General features: G+C 46.1%; 1 protein-coding gene across 1 annotated transcript; it reads left to right on the top strand.

The window, feature by feature from the left end:
• The first annotated feature begins 10,123 nt into the window (after positions 1-10,123).
• Positions 10,124-24,297, top strand: LOC102092228 (aquaporin-3). Its single transcript, XM_005504615.3, has 6 exons — positions 10,124-10,368; positions 19,015-19,141; positions 19,312-19,449; positions 20,945-21,063; positions 21,780-21,997; positions 22,713-24,297. Exons 1-6 carry the CDS (start codon positions 10,261-10,263, stop codon positions 22,879-22,881), a joined length of 879 nt encoding a protein of 292 aa, XP_005504672.1. The 5' UTR covers positions 10,124-10,260; the 3' UTR covers positions 22,882-24,297.
• The last annotated feature ends 960 nt before the right edge of the window (positions 24,298-25,257 follow it).

Genomic DNA, 25,257 nt, shown 5'->3' with positions numbered 1-25,257 from the left:
TCGAGGCTGGGTGCCGACACTCCTGTCTTGCTGATCTCCTGTCATGCGAGGCTCTCTTACCCTCCCCTCCACACTCTCCAGCTATCCTCCAACTTATGGATGTCTACTACACAAGCAATGTCAGCAAGGAGGTCAGACACTGCAGTGACAACCTTTTCATTGCCATGGCCTTTCAAAAGCTGGCCCAGGTGACCAGAGAAGTCACAGGACAGCAGGGCTCTGTGGTGGCTGTCCAGCTCTTGCAAGAACAGTCCTGGTGGAGGGCAGGGTTGCAGAACCAGAGCATCATTATTGTTTGTAATCTCAGCATTAAGAAGTGTATCTTATGTCCACGCAGACTCCTGAGCAGGGCTCTTTGAACTTTATTGCAATTAAGTTTTGTGGCCAGTGAAACTCAGCGTTGGTACACACATAGTGTCTCTGCTTTCCTCCACCTTCTTTCCCATGAAAGGAAGCAATAGCTGAAGCATAATCCCAGGCAGTGACCAGGGCTTTTACACATGCTAGGGCAGAGCTCAAACACGTCTTAAACCACCTGTAGCATGCTCACAGGCCAATGGTGCAGAGCACAAACAGGGGAGCATCCTGGGCCCCAGGGCAACCAAGTTTTAGGGGCCAAAATCTCTGCTGCTGAAAGCCAAAGACGCTCTGGTTTACACACACAGAGGATTTAGCTCAGCATTTCTTGTTATATAAGTTAACAATAACCTTAAGGTGTTGGTTTGGAGCACGTCCATTGAATGATGCATTGTCCCAGAAACAAGGATGGAAAGTTACCTGTTTACCAAGCAGCAAAAACAATAGTGATGAAAGACAGAGCAGAGACCCAAGTTCAACAGCTCCAGCAGCTGGAGGTAGTAATGACAGATGTGATCATTTACCGTCCAAGTCCATGAGCTAGTTTAGGGTTTCATGGCCCAGAGTCATCCTCAGGGCACTGCAGATTGCAGAAGTGTCTTTGAAGCACCTTATGGTAAATGGAAATGAGCAGAAAACAATCAGGGCTGGTGTCAAGGGAGCCCTCCACGGCCTCTGATGAAACTCCATTTCAGTGAGTAAAAATTGATTTATTTCTAGATATGGAGCCTCGGGGTGAGTTACCAGCAATCGGTCCCAGTTCCTGGGTCCCTCTCAGCAGGGTTTGCTGTGGTCCAACTTGAAGTAACCTGCAAGGCTGTATACACTGACAGTATGTCTGCATCTCCATTCTGGGACACCACTCGAGTAGAGCCATGGTGCCTCCTCCAGGACATGGGTCTTTTTTCTCTATTTGATGTCCTCTGAAAAGTACATCTCAGCTGAGGGGTACCTTTCCTCTCCAGCATGGGTAGCATGGGTTGTGCATGGGTACAGACTGCTGGGGATTTCTTGTCTCTTAACTGAAGCTAATGATGAGTCTTGGCCCATTTCTGAAGGAGCCAGGGCAGGCTGTTGTTGCCACTGCTGGGGACAGTACAAGACACAGCAGCAAAGGGCTGTAGTCCCAGAAGCAGGTCCCACCACAACCATCAAGGTAAATCCGTCTGCTACAGCTTTGCTCTCCTGCATGCCCTGGGTCTGGATGCTTGGGGGCTGCTCAGAGCCCACTACCCTTGGCTGAAATCCCAGTGGTGTTTGCTGAGTCTCTGCATGAGCTGACTCCAGAGAACTTGTGCTCAGAGGCCTGCTGAGCTCAGCCACCACCCTTTCACCAAGGTGCTGTGTCCACAGGCCATCGGGGATGGCCACTGGCAGGGCTGCAATGTGCTCTGCTCCATGATGCAAAGCTGCACAGTGGTCGGCTTTTGGATGTCACATCTTTGGCCTCTTGGGTGTCTTAGGCATGCTGGGATGGAAAACCCCACCTGAGGAAGACTTCCGCCTCTCCTCCCCCTCACACCCACCTTTGCTCTTCTAGAGGAGAAGCAAGGCATGAAATTTCCTATATAGGTTAATAACAGCCTTGAGCTCAGATTTCTCGTGATTTCTCTGGCAGCAGCTGAGACCAAATCTTCCTGGCACATCCCTTAGGGAAAACTCCCACAAAAAACTAGCATGTCGTATTTCTCCCCAGTGGTCCACACTGGGGTGTCCCACCAGGTTTTCTCTGACTCTCCACCCTTCCCTTGTCATTGTCGACTCCATTTGCTGGGTGGAGGGATGAATGAGCAGCGCGATGGCCATGCCAAGCCCCACATCCTCCTTTCTTGCATTGTCATTTCTGCCAGCTGAGTGTGTTCATTGTGGGAGGGGTGGGAGAGCAGGTGTGGAGCCAGGGATGATGCCTCTTCACAAGGGGTTTTGCAAGGCTGAGCGGATGCCCCAGGTGGGTGCCTGCGTAGATACTCCCCCAGCCACAAGCAGGATGAGTGTAAATGATCTTATCTCACCGTTCAGTAATAGGTATCCAACTTGCTGACTCCAGTTGCTAAACTCAACTCTGATTCAGGACCCTGTGGGCTTCCTGCAGGATGTAGTGACAGGAAGGGTGGGTGCGTTGTCTGAGCAGTGGGCTCAGGAAATGGGTGGACATCAAAGACCCCTCACCTGTGCCTCCCAGGAGGGGATGAGGGGTTTGACATTCCCAGCCTGGAGCTGAAAAATGGGTACATTGGCATGTAGGTTAACAGGCAAAGCGGAAGAGATGTTGCCTGTACCCAGAGGATGGAGAGCTCCTGCATGGAAAGCCCCAGCCACACACAACAGACTTTCATTGACAAATTTTACTGGGAAATGTTTTTCCAAGGAGGGTGTGTCGCAAGAGATGTTGCTACAGGGTGGGCATTTTGGTACCTTGGCAGCATTGCCTTGTTCCTTCCACCCCACAAAACACATGGTACAGCAAAGTGTCTGTGATGGGGAGACCTGGAGCTGCTGCCAGCCTGGGGAGGAGTAACCTCTCTTCTTCTCTGTGGTTTTTGAGTTCCCTGGACCACTGCTGCTATTGTCACCTTCGCATTGCTACTTCTTCTCCAGCCTGGAAGTAAACAGGAGCTGTGATGGGGATGGGACTCCACTATTGACATTTGCTGGGACGGCTGGAGCTGGGAGATGTGGGACTGCAAAGATGGTGGGATCCATCCCCTCGGCATCCGAAGGGGAGAGAGATGCAAGGGTTGTCTGTGTGTGGAAGGAGTGGATCACTGGTTCATGCCTTTGGTACACTCCATGCTTTCCTCTATCTGGTCCTGCTTTCAGGTCTCACCCTGCTCTCCCCAAGTGCTGGCAGCCAGCAGAGCTGGGGGTTTCCTCACCCGAGGACTCCAGGAGGAGGCGATTGAAGTTGGGAGCTGCTGCCAGTACTGGATACTGGCCCTGGTGACTCACCACAAAGCGTCTGCTCCTGTCTGCCGATTTCTGATTCTCAGATCCATGGTCCTGTGGCAGGGCAGGCAGCTCCTGTGGCTTCTGGGCTGGTTGTTCTCAACATCCAGCCCTGCCCTCAGATGTAAGAGGCACATCTAGGTAGGCATGTCCCTGCCACGTCCTCTTTTCTGCTTCCATTTTGATTTGACAGTGAATTTCTTACAATAAAATCCATCCCTGCCTCGTGTCATGAAGCAAACTAGGACTTGTATTTCTGGGTATAGTATTAGCCCTGTTTCAGTGTTCCTAGTTTAGGACTGAAATTCTGAATATCTCCTACATCCTATTTTGTTACCTACTTGGGCTGACTTTCCTTAGGTCTTTCAGTGTGTGAAACCCCACTTTTCTTTCTTCTGGGCAGGCCAAGAAGAAAAGGTCAGGGCATTTTTCTAAGCAAACATTGGCTTTTTACTCTCTGGATGTTCCAGGTAAGCCGTAGGATCAGTCAACCAACATGACTCCATCCTAGTGGAAGGAGGGAAAGATAGTGGCTCTCATCACAACAGTGTTCAAGTTCTTTGCTCTTCCCTACCCACAAGAGCAATCCTCCAGATCCAGTCCAAAAGCCAAGGCCCCAAACCAGCTCATGTCCCTTGCCTGCTGGTGTGTACCTGTGCAGGATCTTTCAGGTAAGGGACACTTTCCCTCTCTTTGGGAGAGGGATTCTCCAGGCGGATTGTGAGGTGGATGCTTATACTTCTTCAGACTTTGGGTGTCGTATCCACTGAACAGCCCAGCCCTTCTGTTTACAGCCCTGTTATCTGCACAGCCGCGGGCCCTCGTCTCAGGTGGCTTGTCCATGCCAAATCCTGTAGCATTATGGAATCTCAGAAATGCCCATTACAATGCAGTTCCTTAATGCTTGTTTGCTTAAGTCTGATGTTTAATACTTAAACTACCCAGGGGAAAAAAAAAAAAGGCAGTATGGAAATTCCCCTGGGATTCAGGCTGATTTTAAATTAGTTGGGGGAATGGATGTCCCAAAGAGGACAGCAGACTTTGTTCTCACTTGCACCAAGAGTAATCTAGCTCACTTTATATTTAGAGAGCGTCTAGGTGAACTGGTAGTTAAAATCCTTTGATGGCCCTGAAGCCCTAAGAGACAGAGAGTGTAGTTTGCTCGAAAGGTGTTTTTACAGTTCAGGAGCCCAATTCTCTTCTCTTCTCTGAGGGTGCAGGTTAGTAGCAATTCCCTTGCAGAGACTATATGAGGGTAAGCAAGACTTGGGATGTAGAGTTGGGCCAGGGTACAGAAATTGAGGAAAAAGAGTTTATTACCTCAGGGAGTCCCATGGATCCTTCAAGATTTAACCATCTCGTACTTTCTATGCTTGCATCTCCTCAGAAAGGAAAATATCTTCCTGGAAATAGAAAATATCTACAGAACATCCATGCTCTTACATTTCATCTCTCTAGCCTAAAATTATCCATGTCTGGTTCATCCCTAGTTGCACCTGTGCCAACACAAACAGTTCTTTTGCCTCCTGATGTACTTACTGACTGTGGTATGTCCCAGTTGGCCTTGGCTTTGTCCCATTAACTTATTTGGGCAGTTTTGGCGCATACTGGAGTGACTCCATTCACCTGCTTGTCTTTCTGATAATTCTTTGCAGTACTTCCACTTTCAGTTTGTCTTTCTTGGGTAATGTGAAATTCAGGTGGTAATGCAGAGGGAGCCCCTGCTGTGAATTGTATTAAGACTTCTCTGCTCCTACTGCAAATACCTCACCTCCTCTATGGTACAAATACCTTCGCATTTTGCAGGTCCATGCCTCCCTAGAGACTGAGGATGGGTTACACTGACTGCTGTCTCCATCTGGGATAGTTGTTTCAGGATTACTTTATAGCCAATAAAGAGATGCTTCTTAAATGATCACATGGTGTAGACACCTAAAATGACATCTCGGTGGTTTTTGCTCTTAAAGGGATTGTTTCTGTGCCCAGGGACATCTGTGCTGAGAGTACCTATGTTTAGGTTGGAGAGCAGGCTCACTCTCCATTCCTGGACATGTCCTCACCTGGTAAGGAAAGTTCTTGTCATTGCTCTTGACTCACACTTTGGGCTGGTGGAGTTTCACCCCATTTATGTGTCTTATACCTTCAGGGTCTTTGAACTCTCGTGTTGCGGTGCGCAGCAGCAGCAGTGTCTCCAAGCCAGGACTGGCTCTGCAACTTTCAGAAGAACGACTGTCTACACAGAGCAGTTTATGGGAGAAGGTCCTGCCAAAACTATGTTTCAGGAGAGCTGTTTGTAATAGCTTTCCTTTCAGATGTGTTATTAAAAAGCTTTCTTCTGGAGCAATTGGTCCTTTTCCACTGTACAGTAGTTATTCTGGTATGCAACTGCTTATAATGGAATATGGCTTCTCTGCAGGAACGGCATGTGATGAATGATGTTTATTCCTGTAAATTGGGACCAGCTTTGGGATGAGGAGGAAATAATGTGTGACAAGGAACTGCCAGTGGTAACAGGCTGTGCGCCCATGCTCCAACACAACTCTGGGGGATACATCCCTATGGGACATTCTGAACAAGACTTACAGCCTCAACGCAGGGTCACCTTATGCTCCTGAGCAGTGGACTTCATGAAGAACTGTTTTCAAGGATTTTAAGTGTTATTTCAACTACCAAATTGCAGTGCAAAGTCCAAGCCCAGTTTGCCAACTTCAACTCTGAGGAGACTGCATTAGGATTGCAGCTTCACCTTAAGTTTTTCCAGACACAGACGCCATCAACAACGCTCAGCTGTGCAGACCACCCCTTTCCCTGGAGGAATTTCTCCCGTTTTCTAACTCAAGGTGGAGGGCTAAGCAGACCCAGACATGAAATGAGCACCTGACTCTGCAAATCTGGAGATTCGAGGCGGGATGTTGAAATCACCACACTCGCCCTACAGCTAAAATAATTTAGAAGGCTTATAAACTTTCTACCCACTCACTTCCTACCCTGCCTTGCCAGGCAAGCTATAATTTTGATTTTTAATGAAATCTTCTGAACGTGTCACCATATTGCTCTGTCAAGTAGATCATGGGAAGGAGATGATCAGAGGTGTCTTCCAAAGGGAGATTGCACAAGGATGGATCCTATCATGCTTTCACCCAGTGACCTCTCAGCGTAACGGCTTCTGCACCAGGTGACCCAGCAATGAGTGTGTCATTACAGATTTGCGTGATTCACACTTTTCTCTTTATTGTATTGCACCATCCATGCCGGATGAGTGAATCAATTTGGCTTGGACAAGATATGGAACCCATCAGTCCAGATTTATCCATTTAGCTGCTTAAGGAAAAGTCTGGTTACTTTGTTAAACTTGTTTTTTTAATAGGAAAAACTACATTGCTGGAGGCTGATTCAGCATTCTGCAGAAACCAAGGAGCTCATGAGCCTCAGTTGATTTTGTGGCACTAGAGCCAGCAGCAAAACAGCTGAAGTAGAGCAGCCAAGGATCGGTTCTTCCTCTGAAATTTCACCTGTATTTTTTGCCCTGGAGTGGAGTGAGGAGTGAGGGAGCCAAGCTGCAAGGCTGAAATGCAAACAGCTAACTTGGAACCTGGGTGTTGGTTTTGGATCATGTCTAGAAATAACAGCCTGAGCACAGCGAGTTTTTTGTGGCATGTTGCATGGTTCTGCAGGAGAGAAAGGAAAGGAATAAGAAAGTCACAAAAATTAACAGAGAAGTGCTCTGTTGGACCAGGCTCAGAGGGCACAGGTTCAAATCTTGCTTTATCCCCAGATATTCCTATATTTGTGGGTCCAGGAGATACTGGAAGAAGAGTGAGATTTGTGGAAGGAGCAGAACAGAACAGTGTTGTTTGTGATTTCCCTGTTAAGCTGAACTTCCTTTTTCTCTTTGAATATTCCTCTGGGCAACCAGCAGTTTCCATAAATTAAATTTTTACTTTTTCCCTTCCTTTCTCCCTTGCCCTGACTTTTTTGGCACTGTACAGGTTGATAGGGGTAGTTCACTCTAGGCTCTTTAACACCTGATGTTTGAATCAGGACATGATGGACAACAGAAGTTCCTTGATTGGGCTTCCATAGCTTTGGCACAACCACCAGGATGTCAGACATGAATTGTTCTGATAGAGGTTTGGAAATTTCCTTTTTTTTCAATCCTTTGTGCTATGAAATAACATCTTTAATGTCCACACAAGGCAACACTAAAGGCATGGACATCTTACTGTGTCCACACAACACCAGGAAAGCCCAGCATCTCTGAGGTCCTACTCTCCTAGTCTTGCTGCTAAATCCTTCCTTGTTCACTTCTACTGACCTGTAGACTTCTTCTAACAATCAGGGTGGGCGCTAGTAACCTATGGACCAGTTACTGTGGGACATGGGCTTGTTTGTAAATCTATTGCTGCTTACAAACATCTTTAACTACTTTGTGCTTAGATCATGTGTCCCTGGACCCCAGCTGAATGGTGTGGCAGGGCAATTCCTACCCTGGCACAAAGAAGCTCGAGTTGGGGTCTTTCAGCCCTTACCCAGACTTTGATCAGACTTTGATTATTGCTTCTGAAAAGATCTTTGGCTTCTTCCAGCATTGCATCACTGTCCCTTCCCCAAGATCCTACCTAGATAATAACATGGCTGTCTGTCAGGAAAGCAATTGCATAAGTCCCTGTTGCTCATTTGAAGTCATTGGATCTTGGGTTTCAGTGATTCACCCTCACAACACCCGTGAAGGGAATTTGATGCCACTCTCTCCTGCGTACTGATGGAGAAGCTGAGGTGTGGAAAGGTGAAGGATTTCCTCAGGGTCAGGTAGTGAGTCAGCAGCAGATATGGTGTTGGAGCGCCCACCCCACTCTGGCTCCTTGGGCTTGCGTCTGTCTAGACTTTTCCAAGCACCAGCTTTGATGCGGGTGTTACCACCATCTTCTATCATCAGCCTGGGAGCCTAGACATCTCCCTTCCCTTTACTAGCCGTGAGGAAGTTTCTGTATCCTCAACTCATAGCCAGAAGGGCTCCAATGCTGCATTCGGGAGACATGTGCTTAGCTACCTGGAGAACATCACACCTTCCCATGCCTCTTTCTCCTCACCTGGCTCTCTCTGGTCTTTTAGTACTGTTCCCATCACCAGGGAAGGAATGGCACCCAGGACCCAGTGTAAATACATCTCAATAAACCTACACTACAGAACACAGCATCTGCATGTTGGTGGTTCAACAAATCATAGAACAGTTTAGGCTGGAAGGGACCTTCAAAGGTCATCTAGTCCAACTCTTCTGCAATGAGCAGGGACACCTTCACCCAGATCAGGTTGCTCAGGGCCCCGTCCAGCCTGGCCTGGGATGTCTCCATGGATGGGGCATCCACCACTTCTCTGGGCACCCTGTGCCAGTGTGTCACCACCCTCACTGTAAAAAATTTCTTTCTCATATCTAGGCAAAACAGCCCACAGGCCTCAGCTTAGGAACTACCAAACGGGAAAAAACCAACATGCAGCTTCATTTCTGACTGTGACCACTGTGGTTGAAAAGGGCAGAGTGGAGTATGAAGGAGAAGGGAGTGCAGGAGGTAGAGGAGCAGTGATACCAGACCAGCCCTGAGCACAAAGTAATGAGGAGGTTTTCCTGTCCCCATAATTTAGTTAGCACCTGAGTGTTTCTGTGCATTTGATTCCCCACACATTATTGCTTTCTTAACCAGACTCCTGCCTCCACTCCTCAGGCTGGCTGCCCTTTCTGTGTGAAGTAAAGGCCCATTCACTGCCGTGTTGAAAAGCTCTGCTTTTCCAACAGGGAAGCTGATGGTTAAATAAGGGGAAGAGTAAAGCCGGGCATCTGTGGATTTGCAGAGGAGGTGGGGGAACAAATCCAGGAAAGGGGTCCCTTCCAGTCCTGCAAATTCGTCTCTGCTGCTCTGCGTCAAGCCCCAGTGAGTCAAAGAGCCAGGGGAATTTTTACTGCTCACTTAACAGAAACCAGATGCCATGGGTGGCAAGCGTCCTGCTAGCAGCCTTCACCCCAGATGGTACAGACTGGGACAGCTTTTGTTGCGGCTTTCCCATAGAACCAGCCAGAGTGAGACGGGATGTTACTGAAGACAAAAAGGCAGCAAAGGTTGATTCCTGCAAAGCTCAGTGAGTCGCTGGTCTCCTTGTCAAAGCCCTATGATGGGGGGACTGGTCCTGCACTGAGGATTTCTTCTGTCTTTTCTTTTCTTTACAGCTTTCAGGGAAATGGGGTGCAAAAGCACTCCCAAAACCCTGAGATGGTGAGACAAACTGTAACGATACACAAGAGTTTGGATGCAGATGCAGATTTTCATGCAGCAAGGTCTGGACTTGCTCCTTGATACCAGCTTTAGTTGGGTAATTGCTGGAGTCAGGAGGTGCCTTGTCCTCAGCCTGCAGCTCAAGTGTGGGGATCAAACCCTCCTGCCCCACAATTTTGCTGCAAAAGCACCGGAGCGCTCATCGCTTTGCCATCCTGCAGGAGCTTAAAAGGAAAAGAAAGAGGAAAGCAGGGTACCCTAGTCACATAAATGCCTTAAGACACTGTTCGGTCCATACATTTAACTCTTAGAACCTCAGATGAAGCTGGAGAGGAGCAGATATGGTCCCATGTTTTAGATAATAAGTGATGAAAACAGCAGGGGTTTGAGTGGGACACATTTGCCACATTTAATTCCTTGTTTTTATGAAACTCCTGAATCTTTTGCTCACAGATGCAAGCAATAAAGAAAATGAAGAAAACCACCCACTCTGTCTTACGCTGAAAAGGAATTAAAAAAAAACAGTTGAGTTTGAAGGGAGGGTGGAAGGGGTGTGGTTATCCAGGAGGTGTGTCAGGCATCGCCAAACTTATTTATAAGCAAAGGCAGCTGTGTAGGGCAAGAAACCTTGCTGAGGCTTTGTCAGCTGCTGCTTTTTCTCTGACACCGCTCGAAGGGCACCTCGGCTGCAATGGGGAGGCAAAAGGACATTCTTGCTACTATTGAGGAGCACCTGAGGATCAGGAACAAATTAGTGCGGCAAGCGCTGGCCGAGTGCCTGGGGACACTGATCCTGGTGGTGAGTCTGTGGTGTTAGGATGTTCTCTAACCCCTGGGTGAAGCAGGAGGTTGTTCCGGTGAAGGGGCTGCGCTGATGCTGGGGTTTGCACTGGGCATGAGCCTAGCTGCAGTGCAACCTGCCCTGTGAGGACTAGAGAAGTCCTTATCCACAGGGAAAAACTAAAGCAAGTTGTCATAGGATGAGATTTGGTATTGCTGGCAAAGGGTGAGCTCTGCAGAGCTCAGTGGGTGTTTGGGGGCTTTTGTGTGTCTACAAAGTGCAGGGAGCAAAAGAGTTTCTGTTGAAGCAGCAAATATTTTGATAGAGATCCTGCAAAACTTCCTTTCTGTCTGCCCTGGAATATTTTCTTGGCACTGAAATACTTCAAGTGTTATCACCTAGGGAAACAAAAGCTTTTTCCTCACCTTTCTTTGTTTTCTTTATGTATCCTATGGAGAAGTAGCTAGAATTTAAACTGCTGTAGTGTTTTTTTTTTTGCTGTTGGCTGCTGTTTCCCCAGGGTCTTATCAGCGGTGCTGCACGACACCGCAGTGGCCCGTGCCAGGAGCTGATGGGGAGGCTGTGCTCATCATGTGTGTGACAGAGCTACGCAGTCAGCTGACGTGTTTTTAAGTGGAAAATGGCAAAAACTCCCTCTTCTGCCTCTTAATGTTCTTTTTCTAAAGGGATGGGATAGAAGGAATGAAGCGGGGTGGATATCTGCATAATTGACTTAGTTTGAAGATGCTTTGAGCACCTCTGGCTTGCTTTGAAGTCAAAGGCAGATGCAAGCAGCTCAGACAGTTGTGTGTGATAAGTGGGGAATAAATACTGGTGTAGCAAAACTGGCACAGGGATATCATCTGGCTTTGGGAATCTGCATCCAAAAATGCAGGACTGTCCAGCAGGCCATGGGTTTGATGCTTTGATCTTGCAGAAGAAATGAGTTGATGTTCACTCAGTGAGTATCTGCAGGTGAAAGTTCCTCTGAAGTGGTTTAAATCCCAAGAAATCCTGAAGGTTTCAGTGGAGTCACTGCAGGTTTACACTTCTCTGTAACCTGTGACAGGACTGTTTGGGGAGAAATCTAACAGTTGAAGGAGCTGAAAGCAGAGGAAGGCTTGATGAAGATGCATGTGGTCTTGGAGACAACACAAAGGGATCAACATGCTGTCTTACACTTTAATAAGTAAGATCATTTACAAATGAAGAAAAGGGGGGTACTGGGTCTTTTGTGGGAGGGCAGGGGGCTCAACTGAGTCCCCATAAAATGCTACCACTCTTAAAAGAACATTGCCTCTCCAGGGCGGAGAGGACCTGGGAGGGGCTCAGAACCTGAGGAAACATTTGGGCCAAAATCATAACCACCCTCCAAAATGAACGTGGTAATGAGCACCCATCAGCCAGGTTGGCTGCTGCACTGGTGAAAGTGGTGACCCTTGGGAGCATAACACCTGCTATGTTTTAAACTGTGTGTAAGCGTGCAAGTAGATACCTCCCATTGTTCAAGACATCCTGAGCTAGTGTCTGGGGGTGAAGAATACACTGATGTTAGTGACACACTCAACTCCATCTCATAGGCATTGTAAAATTCCCCTCGGATCTCCTGCAGCAATTCTGCAGTGGATGGAGGGCTGTGGGTGCTCAGTGTCCATGTGGGAGAAGATGGGGTGGGCTGGTGGGAGAAATGGGGTAGTCCCAAACACATCGAATGCTCCTGGAGTGTCAGCAGGGAAAACCAGAGTATATGGAGAGGAAAATGAGTTCCAGGGCAGCAAGCCTGAATATGGCTTTGCTGGGCATCAGTCCCTTGGAGCTGCCCCAGTCTATTCTGTTAATGAGGCGGTGCTTACAGACTTTATTTTACTAGAAAAAAAAATTTCTTTGCTCCCTACCATGCAGATTCCTTTTCATTTTTTGATTATATCACCTGCCTGAAACACAGACAAGCTTAGAAGTCAACTTGCTAGTCCTTTCAGATGATCTGGGTTGTAGTTTGAAGTGGAGAATCCCAGGAGAGATTCTGTACCTTGCAAAAGTCCCTGCTGCCCACCCTGCCAGCAGGCTGAACTGGGTGTGAATGCATTTAGCTGCATTTGAGCCTGGTAAATAGCTGTCATGGGCTTCAGGCAACAAAATACTTGAGGAAAGACCTGGAATCCATGAAACTGTCTTCATGGGAAATGGGGTTTACTGAACACAAATACATCTAGAAGAGGATAATATTAGGGATTGATTTAAGGTTTGATATCATTCACACGGAAATAAATTTTCTGAGCTGAAGGGAGTGAGACTGCTTAAAGTTTGCAGCTCACTTTACATTTAACTGTGTAATGTAAAACTTGTCCCACCGTGCATATTGGCACAGTTTCAGCTTCTTCCCTCCACCCTTTCACTTGCATAATGACTGCAGCTCTCAAGCTCTTCTTGAGCAAGGTTGTTCCAGACCCCTGCAAAGTGTATTTGCCTGTAAGAATTAACCTAGTGCTTGATTTTATTTAATTTATTTATTTATTTATTTATTTTAAAAGGAGGTTGTAAATGTAGCAGAATGTTAAAACAAAACAGTGCCTCTTTTAAGATAAGATAAGAAAAATAATCCAACTAAGGGAGCTGAGCTCTGAATAGCGCAAAGGCAAGGTGCTCTCTGCTTGCAAACTGCATTCGCTGCAACCAGCACCTCATACAATGTGCTTTTAGTTTGTGAGTAATGTCCTTACTGTTAAAAGAACAGTAATGCTGTTTCTACCTTTCCTCTGATAATTAAAATGATTTTCTTTTTTCTTTTTTTTCCTTTCAAAGTGCACTTTCTGAGTGGTACTTCAGGTTTGAACGTTATACTTATGTCAGAGGCACCACTTGCTGGCAATAGTTAAGCAAGGCAAACGCTAAAGGCATTTTTCAAGTCACTTGTTTGTGTTATTACTGTAGCAACTCTCTAAAGCCAGTTTCCAGTGGCCTCTCTGCCTCCCTTAAAGGCTTGATCTGTTTGTCTTCCTCTACTGGCTGTAAATACCAAAGCTGGGCTCTGTTTGGTTTTTACATTTGCAGGAGAAGTAACTTACTGTTTATAGTTGATTTCCAAGTCAGACTAACTGTGATTCACTGCTCTTGAGGCACAAAGAAGGACAAAAACAATTCCTAATGGCTTTTCAATCAGGGCTGCCGTGACTTTGTGGCCAGGTAGGAGCTTTTTGGTGTACAAGTGTGCTGCAGACCACAGAAACCAAAATAGTGAAGTGGTTGGGAAGGTGAAGGAGCCTCATTTAACTGTTGGCAGTGCAGAACTTGCAGTTGTCACTCATCCCACAGCCATCCAGGGTGGCACAGCAGTTCCCACAGTTGCTGTTTGATTTTTTTTTTTGATGATTTTCTTGAATCCAGCTGGTTGCATTTGAAAAATATTATTTCTCTTTTCCCCATTTTTTTTTTTTAGCTTTTTTCCTTTGTTAATGCTTTGCTAGGATTTAAAAGGGGCTGGAAGTCTTTGCTGTTAGCATATTGAGTGCTGCTCATCCTTCTCTGCAAAGGCTCTTGTGCTGCTGGGTGTGGAGGTGTGGGGAATAGCACTGCTGCTACTCTCCCTTGGTTCTTCCACCAGAACTGCTCAAAGCTCTTCATTAACTGTCCAAAACTGTTTCGCCTTGTTGCCCCTGTGCAGGAGCAAGGAGGTTTCAGCTTTCTACAAACATGACGGTTCAGGTACTTGCCCTCAGGGGGAAGGCAGCTTTTCCCCAGCAGTTCCCAAAACCCCACCAGAAGCACAGGTCTAAAGACTCCTCATCTGAGGAATACCAGGGACAGGAGAACAAGCATTTTTGCCTCTGTGTGTGGAAACAAGCTAAAATAGTGAATTTCCTCTCTATGTCCAGCTCCTCTGCTGACGGTTACCAAGGTTTCTTGCACTGCGTGCCAATCGTCTCTCCAGCTTTGCACAGCGTTGTTGTAGCACGTGATGTACGTGCGACAGAACTTTCCTCATACCCTCTTATCTCTCAAGTCCTGCAGCCCTGTCTGGCTCTGGGACAGCATGTGGTGCAGAAAGAACCATAACATGACAGACCATCTGCTGCTGCCCTTCTCCATAGGTGTGCTTCTGTCCAGGCTGGTTCCAGCCATGCTGGACAAGAAACCTGGCTCTAGGTTCTAATGTTTCTCCTTGCTTTGCAAATCGTAAATGATTACCAGCGTGCTTGTTCAAGAGATGCTTTGAGGAAGGGCAAAAATGACGGTGCTCCTTGCCCTGCTTTTGTGGCTGGTGCAGGTTGTCTTGGCCACACGGGCCATGGAGTTGAAGATCTTCACATGCTGCTTGAGAATAAATAGGAATCAGTATGGGCCTGTCTTCAGGTCTACCCAGCTGGGTTCCACTCAGGGAGGGCAGAAAGAGGCCATGCAGTGCCTCTAACCACTTTGCTTTGAGCAACAGAGGAGTTGGGAGGTTGTTTCAAGCTGCCTGTGAAGTGATAGTCCTCTGTTCCCTCCCTCCCAGCCTCTCTCCTTGAAGGGACTGTGGGATAGTCCTAAGTTCCACTCTGATATGAGAAGAGGAGTCCCTTTGTGTGTTTAATGCGTAAAACCTTCCATTAGTCTCTCAGGGTCTCTTCCTCCGGAGTAGACCCCTGGTTTGACTGCCCTTCTGGCATCTTCCCCACTAAGCAGAAGGCAGTGAGGGCTGAGCAGCCTGTCCCATCCACTGGGTTGATTAGGGAAGGTTTACAGCAGGCTTCTTGCCTAATCCCTGCTATATATGCTGTCTGAACAGGAAAGTTGTAACTCAGGTAATAACACTCCTGGGCTATGCCAGCAAAACTTTCCCATCTTGATTTAGAGATCAATCTGTCTGAAATCCAAGAGCAAATGCATCCAAGTCTTTTGTGTTGCACCTGAAGGTGTGAAAAAGCGCTGGCAAAGAAAAGAGGAGGCAAGCGAGGGAGGAAATCTGGCTGTTGTGCATGGGAGCGCTGAACGCCTTCCTCCCAAGTTCATGTACGGAGCTGCTCTTACTACATGTGCCTAAAAACTCAGGTAGCCTCATTTCTTCATTAGCTTTTTCCACTTTTTTAATCCTCTAGGTTCCCTTCCTACCAGCCTTGACTAGCTCTGGAGCCTCTTGTCTCCAGACATTGAGACAGGGTGTTTTTACCTTTGGTGATAAAGCCACATGGCTGGTCTCCAAACACTCCATAGAGTTCAAGGTTTCCCTGAGTGTGAAGTTTCACCCAGCAACTAGCTACTTTTTCCTGGTGTGGCTGCTGCTTCTGTCTGTCCCCTTCCTTGTCCAGACTTTGGAGTTTGTCAACATGTCCACCCTTGAACCAGTTCAACTCACGGCTCCTGCAGAACATCAATTTTGTTATTTTTTTTTACAGGGCAAGGATTTAGATCAGCTTGTGAGGGAAGAGCAGTGAGGAGCCTCCTTGTTGGCACGGAAAACTATTAGATGTGCTAGAGCCAGTAAGATGACATTAAGGAGAATGCTTCCATTAACCTGGTTAATGGGTGCCTTGACCTCAGTTCCCAGGAGAGTAGCTTTAATACATCAGAATAATGTGTTGTTGCAATTGTTTTATTAGCACCTTAAAACTGCTTTTGGGCTTGGCTAGGGAGTCATGGGGGTATAAAAACTGACTGCTGCACATGATGCTGTGTGAGGTGCTAACCTGGCTTTCTGTTGGATGGGATGTTCTTACAGTAATGTTTCCATGTGTTGGAGTCAGGTTTCTAAAACTGAGAGTGAGTCCATTGCATGGACTTAAAAGCCACTGCGATAAATGTTGAATTGTTTTTCTTTGAACTCCCTTACCTTTCAACTGCTCCTAAAAGCTTCTCTGTAAGCATTGGAAAAGAGAGACTTAAAAAAAATGTGTGCTGAGTGTCTCTTTTCTCATATGGCCTGGGAAAAGTGATTGTAAGGAAAACTAGCAAACAGCAGACATGGAAATGGTGTGATTAAAAACCGTAACAGCCACTAACACAACAAAACTCTGTAACGTCAAGCTGCTTGCCACAAAATCACGGGTGAGCATGATTTGAACTGGTTTCTGCAAGTCAAATGTCACGGATGGATGTCATGCATAAGAATATCTCTTCATGCTTAGTGGACTTCACTGTTGCAGGATGGAATTGCACACATGCATATCAAAGTTCAAACCTGTCCCTAAATATTACATTACTCTTTATCTGCTGAGAGTCAAATTTTCTACTGTTACGCTGAATTAAGTCAAGTAGTGCTCAGGGCTCATCTGATAAATAATTGTAATGGTGCTGTGGAGTGGCTCCAGGGTGTTTTTGCATGGCCCATAGACTCTGTTCTGAGGAAAAGCTGGAGAGGTATTGCTAGGTATAGGATGGGGCAAGAGGAGAATGGGGAACAACCTCTCAAGAAACGGCAGATCTGGCCTTCCTCCAGGTTAACCAAAGACCTTTGTGGGTGGAGGGGGGAAGCTTTACTCTGTGGTTCCTGCAACTGAAAGGCATGTGGCTAACGAGCCAACCACTATCCACTTGCAGAACTGCCAGTTCTTTCAGAGTGAATAACACAAATACCTTCATCAACTGGAAGGAAGAACTTGTGGCCAACCCTGCCAAACTCAGGTGCCCATTGCAGCTTTTTGTGGGCTCACCCCCTCCCTGGTCAGACTGATGTGTTGTGTGGCATTAGAGAGGTGAACACCATGACCAAGGACTCTCTCCAGATCTCTGTTAAAGCATGCTGGGGCTCTTCTGGGGTAAGGGAAAGAACATCTGTCACCCTGGTCATTAGCCAGTATTTATTTGCTCAGCTGGAGCTACATTTCCCTCAGTGGTTCGGGTGTAGCTGGGAATGATGGGTCTGTCTGTTGCACAATAAAGAAGATTCATCTTTCCTGCCTTTGCCTGATGTCTTCTGTGCCATGGTTTCCCAGCTGGGCAGCTCAGAGTTAGGACATTGAAGGGACTCTTCTGACTGCACCTGGTAGAGAGCTGTGACAGACATCCCCTCTCATCAGATAACAAGTTCTGCAGGTTCCTTTGTTCTTTCTAAGCAAGGTCTTGTGTTGGGGACCTGGCTCCTTGTCAAGAGGCACCTGTGTACAGAGTGTCCACCTCATAAGCTAGCCTGCAGCCTACCTGGCTTCTTCTTTCCCAGAAGACTGAGTGCCATATTTGCTTTATTAGTAATTCATCAGTTGTCAAGGGGATGGGAGGGGATGAGCTAGGTGTATTTTGGCTTTGCCCCTGATCTGGTTTGTGATTTACTCAACGGGCATGTCCAGCATTGGCAGGAGACGTGAAAAGAGCCACCCCTGCTACTCAGGTGTCTACTTGATGGCAGTTGAGTAATTCTGGGATGATGGAGATCACAGAAGCAGGAAGTCTTGATGAATGTGTAGATATAGGCATGGGGTTAGGAGAAGCAAGGCAAGCCTTGATCCCTAGATTTGAGGATCTCAGGAGCAAACGGGTAATCCCTGCCCTAGTTTAAGGATGGTCTCAGTACCTGCTGATGTGATAATCTCTGGTATACACAAAGAATCAATTCAGGTGGAGTCAGTGGAAGATAAAAACATACACATGATGAGGATTAGGGTTCCTTAAATTACATAGTGGGTAGTGGAGAGACTTGACCAGGCAGAAAGTCTCCAACTGGATAAGTGATGAACTGAACTACCAGGGGAGACTGGTCTGGGCTGTGAAGGGTGAGCATAGGAAGGGTGGCATTTGAATGTGGTTGGGAAGAGAAGAATCACCTGTTTGTAGCAAACATCTATGAGCAAGAGCACATATCTCCCTTAGCTACTAGGAAACACGCCATATCACCCATCAGAAACAACTTCTGTTCTCCAAAGTGCTCAGTGCACTCCTGATCTTGGACAGAAGGCCAAACATCTGGCTATGCTGGTGGCAGGATATCTGTGGAACATGGGCTTTTCAATTGGTGGTGCCTGTGCTATGCTGGTGCTGCAGGAACAGGACAGCTGTGTTGCCCTTATCCTTTTTCACATGGTTTTGGCATAGGAAGGATATGTTTGGTTTGGGATGGCGTGGGCTGTGCACACAGTGCCCACAGCAGACACTGTAGCTTGGGGCTGGGACAACTGCAGGTACCTTAGCCCAAGAAGGCAGCCCCAATCCCTCGCTGTCAGCCAGACCCACCCGAAAGAGGACTCTGTGAAAGTCAGGCTGTATACAACCTTCAGTCATATCTGTATTTCAAGGCATTAGCAAAATTGTCCCTGGCCAATCCATGTGTTACTCTGTCAAACAATTAGCCCTTTTAGCAACAAGGTACTCACATCCCTCATCTGAACAATTTCAGTGTAAATATCTCATTCCAGGGTGCTGTCTGGCCAATTCTTCTCCCCTATCACCTGAAAATTAGATGGTTGGATAAAGACTTCCAGTGTCCTGGAGAAGTGAACTGTGGTCTGATCTTGCTTTTGCCCCTGGTTTTGTTTCCTCCTGACAGGAGACAGGCTTGTCCTGTGTCCTTTCTCCTTCCCTGCTAACCCTGGAGACATCTAGATACTTCAACTGAAGGTTGAAGCTTTCAAGGCTTTGGGTCGTAGGTGGGCTCTGGTGGTGCATGCAGGTATAAGTGCGGCAGGGGCAGGCCCTGGTCAGCAGATGACCATGATGTGAAGCAGAGAGGGTAATTTAAATCTCTTTTTCTCCTCCTAGCTGTTTGGCTGTGGCTCCGTTGCACAGATCGTGCTCAGCAGAGGGACTCATGGAGGTTTCCTCACCGTTAACCTGGCCTTTGGCTTCGCTGTGACACTCGGTATTTTGATTGCGGGACAGGTATCAGGTATGTTGTGGCTCCATGTGGGATGAATTTTGCTTGTGACAATGGTTGTGTAGGCTTAGATGGCTATGCTTGTTCCGTGTAGCACTGGTATTGAAAACAGTGTTACTTGACACATCCCTAGGACCACATCTCTGCCCATGAAAATGCAATAACCATCATCCTCTCTGCAGGTGGACATCTGAACCCAGCTGTCACTTTTGCCATGTGCTTCTTGGCCCGGGAACCTTGGATCAAGCTACCAATTTACGCCCTGGCCCAAACCCTGGGGGCTTTCCTGGGATCTGGCATAGTCTTTGGGCTGTACTATGGTAAGTGCAGAAACTTTGTGTTTTTTGGGGTGAGATGGATGTTCTTCATGACTCAGCACAGGGAGGCTGGTTCCCAAATCAGAGAGAAGCATTTTCTTGCAGAACAGAGATGTGAGATATTTCCTTACTGTGTTTCTGGCAAGGCTTTCCTGGTCTTTCAATGATGATGGGTTCAAATCAATCTGAAGGTCAACCAGCATTATCAATGTGTGCAAATTTTTGTCCTTGAGTAATGATCACTTTAAACGGACCACTGGATGGCCTCTCTTGTAGGTACTATTTGGATGAGAACATATCTTTCAGAAATACTGATCAAACACTATTAGTAATAGAGATTTTATATCTGTGTATTGTTCTAGAACAGTTTTATCTACCTTGTCTTCTGCATTCTTTTGTGTTAGCTTCCAGACAACAGGAGTTCTATCAGCTTTTGCTGCCCTCAGAGTTATTCTGTACTGTGGAAAGCATCCTAGAAACACAGTTCCTCATGCCTGTTTGTTCCCAGCGGTGTTCCCCATCATAGGGCAGTATTCAGTGGGCAAGAACTGACTCTTTGTGCTGGAAATTGCTCTTCCTCAAATATCAAGGATGACATTTTGACTTGGAGTTTGCCTCCTTGTGTCTGTTTTTGGCAATAAGAGCAACGTTCCCTGTAGCCGAGCAGAACATCTGGGTCACTGTAGCTTGCACCTGAAGGGAAGAAACTGCCATCCTAAGCACTAGCACCAACTGCTTTTCACTTTAGAAAGAAGAAACATCAGGACTCTAGTTCAACACCTGTTACATTTCTATTTGGTGGCTGAAGTCCCCTCTTCAGAGGAGTTAATCCCATTTTAGCTGTCTAAACCATGGAAGAGCTACCTTTGGGAAGTGTCTGTATTTCTCACTAACCTAACTTCCATCTTACTAACCATGGAGGGAATCTAGACAGTTCACCTGTGTTAGTTATCCCACTTCTACACAGTGGTAGACAATGGACAGATTGCTCTACAAGGCAAGCTTGAGAGGTAAAGCTAATTGTGTATTGGCTTAGAGGGAACTGCAAGATCAGCCCAAATTGTGTTTGCTGCAGATCAGATCCATAGCAATATCTCATGTTTTGACACTGAGAGTGATACCACAGGCATTTTGGGTACCTTTGGGGCGAGATTTGGAGTCAGCTTATTGTTTACTTTTTGGCTCTGACTTTTTCTTGGTGCCTGGCAAACAAGACATTTTAGGAACAGCGACCTGGCCCATCTGCATCTGAGCCTGACTGGTAAACCACTGTGGCAGATCACACCCTAAGTTTTCCAAATGAGTGCTCTACAGCAGGTGGTTTTGCAACACATAGCAATGGCATGCTCAGGGAATTCTATCTCAATACTCATGGCTCTTTGGAGACTGCAGTTTAGTCATCTTCCAAGCAGGGATCTCTCTCTCCATGCTGGAAAATGACCGACCTATCTTCCTTTGTTTTTCCTTCCTCTCCACCCTGCCTCCCCCTCACCTCTAGATGCCATCTGGGATTTTGGCAACAACCAGTTGTACGTAACAGGAAAAAATGCCACTGCTGGTATCTTTGCCACCTACCCATCTCAACATCTGAACATTGTGAATGGATTCTTTGACCAGGTAAGAGGGTGCTGAGAGGATGAAGGTGCCTCTGAAAAGGAATCTTTTGGGGTGGTTCTGGGCTTCTCCTTTCGTTAGAGAATGAAATGAAATTTAAAGAGAAGATGTCCAGAACTGACAAAGGTATCTCACTAGCCCATAGCTAGAGCAGAGCCAGAGAGTACCCTTCAGCAAGAAAGCTTGTGTTAAGGGGACTGACCAGCCTCACAAGACTGGCCAACAGTGAAAAGGACCCCACTTGGTCTCAGCCCTGAAGAGTGATGGCATGAGGAAGGATAATTATTCCTCATGCCCACTCTACTATGGCTGTGGCACAGCCCAGAGGTTGACTGGCTGTGGTGTGGTGTCGGAGGTGACTGTCTCCTCCTTAAAGTTCCCATTAACCGCAAACAGACAACAGCCACCCAGCTCTGACAGGTAGGAAGCACATTCAGGAAGATGTCTTCAGCCCTTCTGGCTGCCGAAACAGTTATTCACAGCTCTCCTGCGGGTAGGGAAAAAGGTGTGGGCTTGATATGTAGGAAGGAGCACGTTCCAGTCTTTCATTTCCATGGGGGCTCAGTCTGTTGTGGTCTGATAGTGCCATGGGATGACTTTGTGCAGGTCTTTCAGTTCAGAGGAGGAGTCCTAAATGCACAGGACTGCAAAGGAGTTAAATAATTAGGTTAAAAGACTAACCTGGATTAAATTTTTTCTTTTTCTTTCTCCCTCCCCAGTTCATTGGCACAGCCTCCCTGATTGTTTGTGTCCTGGCTATTGTCGATCCCTACAACAACCCTGTCCCCACGGGGCTGGAGGCTTTCACAGTTGGCTTCGTTGTCCTTGTTATCGGAACCTCCATGGGCTTCAACTCTGGCTATGCTGTCAACCCTGCCAGGGACTTTGGGCCTCGTCTCTTCACAGCCATTGCTGGCTGGGGCACTGAAGTGTTCTCGTAAGTTCTTGCCAATGAAATTGTTGTGCACCAAGGGGAAAAAACAGTACAAGTACAAATAGGTGGTAGCTCTGGCATCATAAATAGACTTAGCACCCATATCTTAGCACTAATGTATCTTTTAGATTTTATAAACATATTTAAAAGACACGGTTTGCTCTGATTTCTTAAACATCATAGAAACTCTGGTTTCCAACAGTGAGACCAAATGACCTAACTTTGTTATCAGGGAGGAAATCTTGGAGCACCCACGAGAAATTCAGGTGCACCTTAAACTTGAGCTTATAATAAATGTTTTTAGCAGCAGAAAATGTGGGGCATTTATGATATTTGGATTTTGGTTTTGCTGGAGAAAACTGAGAGCCATGACCAGTACAGACCATCTGCTGTCAAGCCATGTTTTTCTGCAAGCAATGGGAGGGATGTTAAAGTGCCTAGTCCAGGCGCTCCAACTGCTTCTCGCCTTTCTTGGTGGAGAGGCAGCCTTGGAAGTCCTGGAGCTGCCTGTTCTGAATTGCTCATCACCTGAACTTGCAGTGTGGTGGGGTAATATCCACCTTGGAAACTGCTGCGACCATGGGGGTACTGTTGTCTTTTTAAAGTGAATGGTGGTGTTCGGAGATGATCAGATCTTGCATTATTCCAGATCCAAACATGAATGTCCTACTGCACAGGCTGCAGTTCTCATCTTGTATCTTTTATTTTTGTTTTCCAGAACTGGTAAACAGTGGTGGTGGGTTCCGATCGTTGCTCCCTTCCTTGGGGCCATTGCGGGAGTGATAGTCTATCAGCTGATGATTGGATGCCATGATGAGCCTTCTCCACCTGCCTCTGAGCAGGAAACAGTCAAGCTGGCTAACGTGAAGCACAAGGAAAGGGTCTGAGGAAGCTGCCACCCAGATCTGGCAGACATTCATTACTCAGGACTGCAGTTGGCAAGGAGGAGGAAGGAGTTAAGAAGAGCTTCAAGACGAGCAGGAAGAATTTTTTTTTTCCTGTCTTGAGATATTCTAGCCTTATTTTTATTTTTTTTTTTTTTTTAATGTATCCCTCATGCATTTGCTTTGTGCATTTTCCTGTGAGCTGCAGTATCATGTAATCTTTCCCTAGTAGGAGGAGGTTGAGGACTCTAGGAGTCAGAAGATAACAATGCATTGCTGTCCAACACGGGCCAGTTGTTCAGGAATCTGGAAGCCTTTCAGGCTGTGTTGCTGGCCTTGCCCGCGACCTTGGCAAACTCTTTTCCTCCAAACCTGTGTCCCCATCTACAGAGTGGGGATCATGCAAAACTTAAAATGTTTTGCTAGCATGGAATGGAAACTTCTACACTCCAGAAAAAAAATTGCCTGCAATTTGATCAAATAATCAAATTCATGCTTGGTGTTGCTCTAAAGTCAATGACTTGGCACCAGGAATGAACTTGTTTAAAGGATTTTTATTGGGTAGACTTTTACATCTCCCATGAATTCACAGAACACCATTTGAATCAGTTGATCCATAATGTCAGTTAGAGAGTAAGAATGCACTGGATTTTAATCTAATATTAACAAAAAAATGTTTACAAACCACTGTACCCTGGTGTTCTAATAACAATTATTAATATTGCCAGCTCCTAGAAAAAAACACACAGGAAATCCTTGTTCTATCCAGGGGCTAACCTAGAAAGAAAGCTTGGCTCCCTGTAGCAGCCTTTCTAATTAATCAGCTTTGTATATAAATTCCAAGCAGCTAATATCCAAGTTCCCCTGGAAACATGGTGTTGCTAAAGTTGTGTGTGTTCATGTAAATTTCACAATAGTTTTGTTTTGTTTTTTTAGAGTAGATTTATATATAAATATACTCTTTAAAGCTGTTACTAAATGCCAGGGTTGGGATGAGTTAATTTAAAGATGTGTGGCAACTGACTAGTCTCTGACAGTTTTGAAGTACTGTTGGATTTTCCTGGGGTGGCCTTAGACTATGGCCTTGTGTTGTTAGAGCATCTCCTTTTCTACCTTCCAGAATTACTAGGGTATCCCAGGTATTCATGGCACCTCCTGTACTAGCAGTGCTGCCATCACAGGGGATCTTTGGCTCTCCCAATGCCATATTATCACAGAATATTTGAAATAAGCAGTATCGGTTGTGAAAGAATTTGTAGGTCCCATGCCACTGCATTAGACAAACTCTTTCAAAGCCTGTTTCTTTAACGTGTGAATTCCTTGAAATATGTTACTTTATATACATTTCCAGTCACTAAGATGATGTATTCTTTTTTTTTTCTTTTTGAAAAATAAAATGTCAATACTCGCACAGTAAAATGCTGGTGTTGGTTGTATTTTTAAGCAGCTGTTGTAAACTTTGCTATGAAAAGGAAGTAATCTATAGCAATAGCTTCCTCAAGACCTCTTCAGCCTGTAAAAGCAAAATGGAGTTAACCTTTTCAGGCAATTCACCTACAAGGTCCATTTGTGCTTTACTTCTTTCATTTTGGGCTGGGCTTTTGGGGCAGGTGGGAGGAGACGGGGTTCCTGCACTCAGTAAAAAGGTCAGGGTATCAGTATTGGGTGAGGGTGTACTGCTGTCAGGCATCTTATTCTTCAGGAAAAAGGAACAAGAGGTGAGCATTTCTCCCTTGCTCTTTGTACGATTTAACTTCTCTTACTATTCTTTCAATTAATGTAGTTCCGAATGTGCAAACCTACTCCGCATACTGCTGAGCATCACCCAGCATGCTTCACTTGTCACTTTGTGGTAGCCATGCCATGCAACAAAAAGTATCACAGACCTGAACCCAGTGCTCACAGAATTACAAACGTCTTTCTTTCAGTCTGTGTCCCCCGTAAATAAAATTATTGTTGTTCTTTGGCTGATATGTGTCCTGCTGTATTTTTTCCTGTATTAATTGTACTGCCTTAAAATAACTCATAATTTCCCATATGGTGCCATACTGAACAATTCAGTGAAGTCTGGATGAATGTGATTTCCTCCAATTCACCAAGTAGAAATCAAATCGCTTTTAGCAAGAAAGTTGCCAAATTTATTTGGTATGCTCTATCTGCAGTCAGCATGCTGCTTTATTCCATGTCTGTTGAATGCTTATGTCTCAAAATATGTGTAGCAGTCTTGACCTCTTGTAGAGGCCAATTCCCATATCCCTTCAGGACTGCTAGTCCTTTTTCTACTCTTCTACCACATGGTATCTTCCACTCATCTGCCTAAAGTATTAAAATTCTTACTACAGACCTTGTGACTTTTTATTCAAGGTGTGTTTGGTTGGT

This window comes from Columba livia, chromosome Z, assembly GCF_036013475.1.
Source record: "Columba livia isolate bColLiv1 breed racing homer chromosome Z, bColLiv1.pat.W.v2, whole genome shotgun sequence".
Taxonomy (NCBI): Eukaryota; Metazoa; Chordata; class Aves; order Columbiformes; family Columbidae; genus Columba; species Columba livia.
The sequence above is the reverse complement of the archived record's forward strand: the minus strand, read 5'-3'. Positions and strand labels throughout refer to the sequence as shown.